The 6,598-nt window shown below is 36.8% G+C and overlaps 2 protein-coding genes across 3 annotated transcripts; one reads left to right on the top strand and one right to left on the bottom strand.

Annotated features, from left to right (window-relative positions):
* Nucleotides 1–203: 203 nt before the first annotated feature.
* Nucleotides 204–4,176, bottom strand: LOC137955854 (peptidyl-prolyl cis-trans isomerase CYP18-2). 2 transcript variants are annotated; one of them, XM_068803029.1, is made up of 7 exons: nt 3,812–4,176; nt 3,638–3,733; nt 3,446–3,507; nt 2,248–2,381; nt 1,974–2,086; nt 1,298–1,382; nt 204–565 (listed from the first exon to the last, which is right to left on the bottom strand). In XM_068803029.1, the coding sequence occupies exons 1-7, from the start codon at nt 3,875–3,877 to the stop codon at nt 549–551; spliced, it is 573 nt and encodes a 190-aa protein (XP_068659130.1). In that variant the 5' UTR covers nt 3,878–4,176; the 3' UTR covers nt 204–548. The 2 variants fall into 2 exon arrangements, with proteins under 2 accessions (XP_068659130.1, XP_068659131.1); XM_068803030.1 differs by lacking the exon at nt 1,974–2,086.
* Nucleotides 4,177–4,190: 14 nt separating this feature from the next.
* Nucleotides 4,191–5,714, top strand: LOC137955852 (RNA pseudouridine synthase 1). Its single transcript, XM_068803028.1, has 2 exons — nt 4,191–4,473; nt 4,725–5,714. The coding sequence occupies exons 1-2, from the start codon at nt 4,191–4,193 to the stop codon at nt 5,426–5,428; spliced, it is 987 nt and encodes a 328-aa protein (XP_068659129.1). The 3' UTR covers nt 5,429–5,714.
* Nucleotides 5,715–6,598: the final 884 nt, after the last annotated feature.

Genomic DNA, 6,598 nt, shown 5'->3' on the forward strand with positions numbered 1-6,598 from the left:
GTTTCAAGCAAGAGAAATCCACCTGTAATCTCAGCAAATTTAATTTCTTAATTCGAAAATATATCAGCCTCTAATTAGACATATTCTATCTGTTGTCTGTTATTCTCTTCCACTCAATATCTCTTTTACCACTTTCATTTGTTTGATATGAGATGTAGCTAATCACAATTAGCAGACGATGTGAATAAAATAGTTTACTTCCATGTATCAATATAACATGCACAATATGTTTCATAAGGTCCCAGGTAACTGTGAAACATGAAATGGAACTAACATCTAATGTTTCCAGAATGTAGTCCAGGGCATCTTTTTACTAAAATTTTACACCTTGACGTTGTTGATACCCTGAACTCTTGGTGCTTGTACAAGACAACTCTTAAATCAATCTTCGCTCAAGTTAAGCTTAAACATCATGACAGATGGGAGACAAAGAAGTACTACATAGTATTTGATGTTCTTCTCTGTGGTTTCTGAAATGTACCTTATGCTGAGATGATGCCACACATTAGTTAACAAGCATCAATCTTTAACTTCAGTTCGCAATATCTTCACATCGTGCAATGGCCTGCATCGGCAGAAAATGTAATTAGTGGTATTTTTACTAGAACAACTACTGGCATGCTATTCGTCCCATAGGAGTAAACAATAGTGATTCTTACTTATGAAAGAGTCATGTACGACTGAACAATAGATACCCTCTTGAAAAGCTATTAGGCCCAAACTGTAAAGGTAAGGTTCAGGGCCAGATACCAGTAACTTTCAAGTAGAAACTTTACAAGATGTAAAAATTTGATGCCAGTTAATAGAAACAGTGCCTACTGAGCCAATTTAAAAGAAATAATGTCCTTGGGTAACAATTGGTCCTCAAGCTGTCTCAGACATACCTTCTCTTGAATTTTGCCCACTGAAGATAGAACCATAGTAACTTTGAAACTTTTGGATTCCAGAGACTGACTCAATGTTTTAAGTCTATTAAAGCAACCATATATTGGTCCATTAGCACTGTTTTCTTTGGATAACTCTCAACTCTAGTGCTGTTGTTTGCATACAACGTGCACACATAGGTTTATACTCTCTTGAGTATTGGCAGTCTCAAACCATGATATATGCAAAAAATAACTCCTCAAAGCTGAAAGTGTAACAGAATGCTCTAACAAATTGCCATTAGTAACTCTCACTCACATAAACACAGTAAGAAACTAAAAAGGAAAAAGAGAGCAACAGTAGAAGTTACAGGAAAAAAATTTACAGACTCAAAATCCGTTTCTAAAAACTCATGGCTAAGGTCAAGTCCTACCTGTCATTGTTATCTGTTTGGACACTTCCAAGTCGTTTAATAATCTCCATCCCTTTACAAACTCTTCCAAAAATTGTATGCTTTCCTGACCATGTGAAAATTATGCCTCAAGACAATGGTAATTGATACTTTAGAATGAAAACAACAGATTATAAGTATTCTTTTTCTTCAAAATAAATGCATGCTTTGGGTTAAAAAATATATCAGCCAGCATTTTCATGAAAATTTCACAAGGGTCACTACAGCCTTTCCTCATATTTCATGCAAGATTAAGAATTTCACAAAGCAAGGAAAGTCAAAAGGGCTGACAAGGTAAACAAATTATGTACTATTATGCTTTAGAGCTGTAAAACAAATAGAATACTATTACAAAATAAATCTAAATAGTAGGCTTCCATAAAATTTACTGCTTAACCCTCACTGTCAGAAAAAATATGCAACCAACAGTTTTGAAAGTTAAGTTTGCGTCCACGTTTAGCATCTATCTTAATGGAACCAAAATAAGATAATTGCATCAAATCTGCTCCCCATAATAACATCAAAGTGTAAAAAATCAACATTTCAATGTTACAATAAACAAATGAAAAAAGAATGTTGCAGAAATAAAAAGAAAAGAAACAAGTGAATAAAATGAATGCAGTTAAAAAGATAACACAACAGACAAAGGTAACATTACCGTCAAGTGACTGGCACGGCGCCAAAGTAATAAAAAACTGTTTTGAAAGTTAAGTTTGCGACCACATTTAGCATCTATCTTAATGGAACCAAAATAAGATAATTGCATCAAATCTGCTCCTCATCATAACATCAAAGTGTAAAAAATCAACATTTCAATGTTACAATAAACAAATGAAAAAAGAATGTTACAGAAATAAAAAGAAAAGAAAAGAAACAAGTGAATAAAATGAATGCAGTTAAAAAGATAACACAACAGACAAAGGTAACATTACCGTCAAGTGACTGGCACGGCGCCAAAGTAATAAAAAACTGACTCCCATTTGTATTAGGACCAGCATTAGCCATAGACAGAATACCGGCACCAGTGTGCTTTAATTCAGGTCTTATCTCATCTTCAAACTTTGAACTGCATTAGAGAACCTAAAAACTAAGAACATGTTTAATAATTAAAAATCACCAATTCCTAGATTTGGTAATCAAGTGGGTAGAACAACTATAAAGAATGTGTCTTAAAAAATTGGCATTAGAAATAGTAAGAGGAGAACTTTCTACATTCTCTTCCAAGGCATGAAAACTGACAGCCATTAATACTTCTATATCATATAACCCTCAGATATACCTATGCTCCCATTAAAAAAGAAAGCCTTGATCTTGGACTTTTTGTACAAGCAACTCTTTGAAATCAGGGCGTGCACTGCCACTTCTGCAGTGGATAGTTTTGAAAGCATTTTTGCATTGGCAATTGGTGGATAGTTTAATAACCTATTTGACATTTGCAGTCGAAATACAGTCAACTAGATGCACAGTAGGACATCAGAAAACAGTATGGATGATTTATTAGCAAGGATTATGTATCTGAATGTTCCTTAGACGTTGTTCTTTTAACAGATTTCCCACTAAAGTACAGGGCTGAGGACAATGATCCTTGACTTGGCATTGGGCACCAAAGTCTCTAGTAAATAGCCTTTTTGGGTAAAATTTGCATTATATCTATATTAGTAAATCAATTAGTAAAGTGAAATATCATAATAGTTTATCGAACAGAACTTTAACTCTATCAAAACATTCTCCCGTGCATTACCATTATAAAGCTACAGCGCATCTTCCAAGAAGCAGTATAATACCCAGAGTCATTTCAAGTCAAATGCAAATCCAACTAATGTTAAACATATCAACGAGCAAAAAGCATCCTTTACCATGAGTGAATCGGATCCTCAACTACAAAGATTTAAAATCTGCTCGTTTACTTATTTTTATCCTTGAAACTTTCAGAGTTTCAACGGATATACATTTTATGCAGAAGATTAATACAAATCACCATAATAACATATTAGTCAACCAAGTCGATTCAGAGATTTTTTTTTTCCAGAAAACAAGCCAGTTCAAAGTTCAGAACCTTGAAAAACTAAATAAATATAAATTTGAAAAGAATAGAATCTTTAAAAAAAAAGAGAGAGAGAAAGAACAGACCCGTATATCGATTCTCCGCCTCTTCCAGTCCCTGTCGGATCTCCACCTTGAACTATAAAATCCTACTCAGCGAAATCATAAAAATAAGAAGAGAAGAAAAGGTAAGGAACAACGAAAACAAATACCTTTCTGCTTCTGATAGAATATATATCTACCTATACATAGATAGATAGATAGATAGATAGATATTACCTTGATTATCCTGTGAAATTTCACATTGTCGTAGTAACCCCTACGAGAAAGCTCAATAAAATTTCTGCACGTTCTCGGCGCGTGCTTGTAGTATAGCTACAGAGAATAACCATCATGAATCAGAAGCAAGCAAAATTCCAACAAGGAACGAGCAAATCAGACAGAAGAAGTGACCTCAACGATGACAGGACCCATAGAGGTCACCAGTGTGACCTCTGGAGAACTTTCTGAATCCGCCATTCTTCTTCCCTGACTACAAGAGCTTCTCTGGCCAGAAGATTCGCCAAGACTGCTGTCTCCACCAGCTGCAACTCGCTCGACACTCCAAATTTCAAATGCTCAAAAGAACTTCAAGAAATATGGAATCCTCAAACGAAAGGACCAAATCGTCATTATAGCATTGGGCCCCACAAATCATGGACCCACTATAAGTCCCCAATAAGCTGATGCGCGGCCTTCTCAGATCGCTATTTATAATTCAGAAATAACCTGATTAACTCTGTGCACCAGTGTTTTTCTCCTCGAAGACCTACTCAGCTCTCGAGTCTGCAAAATGGCAGACGACGCCCATCTTCTTTCCTCCCAAACCGACTCGAAAGACCTAAATTTTCCGACGCCCTTATCTCCTCCTCTACCTGCAATTTCAAAACAAATAGAGCTCAGTAGAGCAATGACGGCATCTTCTAAATCGAGTATTTTTTCGATCACCAGAAGTGAATTTCTCTTTGAGGATGAATGGATGATCGGCGTAGATAAGACTCCAGGGATTTACTGCGAGGCTGTGTTATCGTCAGTCAGACAGCTCCTGGGAGAGTCCGGAGATTCGAATGAAATCGGTAAGTTCTCTTTTAGCTTCCCCGTTTCCCCTCCGTACCCAGAATTTCATTTTTGACTGTTTGCTATCCACTTAACCCAAATTCTCCTTTTGTTTGCATAAAACCTGAGTAACAAATTGATCTTATTTGGAGCTTATTTTGTTATCAATGCATCTAGAATTTCTGTGTGTATGCAACAGTAACAAAAAAAAATATTTTTTCTGACTATTATATCTTTTGAAGTAATAATCCTCAATTCTCGTTGATGTCAGTAACTAAGAGAAGCAGAAAATATTCTGGAGCCGAGGTCACCCAACTAGAACTTCACCTTGCTAACAGGCTTGATCGAGACACAACTGGCGTTATGTTAGTTACTAAATCACACAGAGTAGCGGGAAAACTTGTTAAGGTCTTCACTGATCACAAGGTGAAGAAAACTTATCTGGCCCTGTGCGTGGCGCCTGCTCCTAAATGGGAAAAGATCAGCTTAAAATCGGGTCATGGAAGATCAAAATATGGTGCTTTCCGTGTATACTCTGCTTCAGACATTGGCAGGAGCCTTCCAGGAGGATCAGTAGTTAGAGAAATGGTAACTTCGTTTGAAATTTTGTCTATAAATGGGCGAGGGACATACAAGGAACCAAACAAGTTTGACATGGATGAACTAAAACCACTTTCTATTGAGGGCAGGCCGCCAGTGCAGAGCTCCGAGGAACAGAAGGATGAGATTTTGATCAGAGCTTATCCACAAAGTGGGAGAACGCATCAAATCCGGCTACATTGTCAGTACCTCGGTATCCCAATCAGAGGTGATGTTAAATATGAAGGTGTTTATGAATGGAAAGGAGCAACATATGAAGCTCATGCCCTCCAGGCAGAAAGCTTGTCGTTTGATCACCCAGTTACAGGCGTTGCTGTTGAGCTGCGTGCACCTCTTCCACTGTGGGCTAGGGAGACGATGCCGCAACCTTCGTGATGACACGAATTATGAAGCTCTAGTCGATCAAGAGAGGAGATCTTAGTTTGAGCCACTAGGAAATCAACTCCACTGGGCACTTAAATCTGTTAATGTGCCTCAGACAACAGCAGTATCGTGTCTCTGCGCCATTAAGGGCTGTTACTGGGATGGATGGAAGGACCTTACCTCCCATGTTGCCCAACATTTTGGTGGTTTGCGAAGAGACTTGGTCTCCAACATAATCCAGTTTTTTTCTGAAATCGTTTCTTTCTTCAGTTTACAATCAATAAGATTTTGGATGCGTTCGCTGTAAAACCAATAATTTTTTGTACAGTGAGAGTGGATCGAAATCTTTTCTCAAGTGCAACTGACAGATTTAACCTACAGAAAAATTTAGGCTTGCAGCAAATAATCTAATCCAGTTTGAAAGGCGAAAACAGATGGTAGCAGGGACGAGCCAAAAAAATTTAGGCTTTCTTTGAGTGAAGTGAACTCCACTCCAACGTTTTGCCACTAACACAAAGTTTGTCAGTTAAATGAAATTCCACTCTAACTTTCCAAGTGCATTAACAGGGACAATATGTTACCATTGGACAATATTTTTACTAGCTTTTAGCATGTCAGATTATTTGCTTAAGTTGATGATATCAAATTATAATTTATATTATTATCATATAATATATTAGTACGAGGGTTGATCCAATTCAAAAAATTATTTAGTACGAAATATGCGAAATGCTATCTCAGCTGTCCGATCATGATCAACGGCTATCTAAACCGTCCGATCAACAACTATCTTAACCATCTTATCAACAATTATCTAAGTTGTCCGATTACGTTTATCTAAGTTATCTGATCATGATCAGACGACAAAGATAGCCGTTTCGCATGTTTTATATCAAATGGTTTTTCGTATTAGATCAGTTGTGATATTAGTATTATTTAAATATTTAGTTATTTTAAATAATTAGAAAATATATATATATAAAAAAAAAGGAATATAACCCTCCTAGCTGAGCCACCCCTCTTCCTCCTCTAGACTAAGGAAGGGATGCCCTCTTTTTTCTTCTTTGTCTTTTTCCCCCTATCATCCTAATCTGGTGAAGCTCTTGAATTACCACTGGAATTAAAGTCTAATTCAAGAACCACGAGCTCCATACCGTTGGAGGAATGTAATGGCTTGCACAA

The sequence above is a fragment of the Aristolochia californica genome, unplaced genomic scaffold (genome assembly GCF_029961685.1).
Source record: "Aristolochia californica isolate CCGP_79_NKW_82.1479 unplaced genomic scaffold, dmAriCali1.0.hap1 SCAF_2, whole genome shotgun sequence".
NCBI classification, from domain to species: Eukaryota; Viridiplantae; Streptophyta; class Magnoliopsida; order Piperales; family Aristolochiaceae; genus Aristolochia; species Aristolochia californica.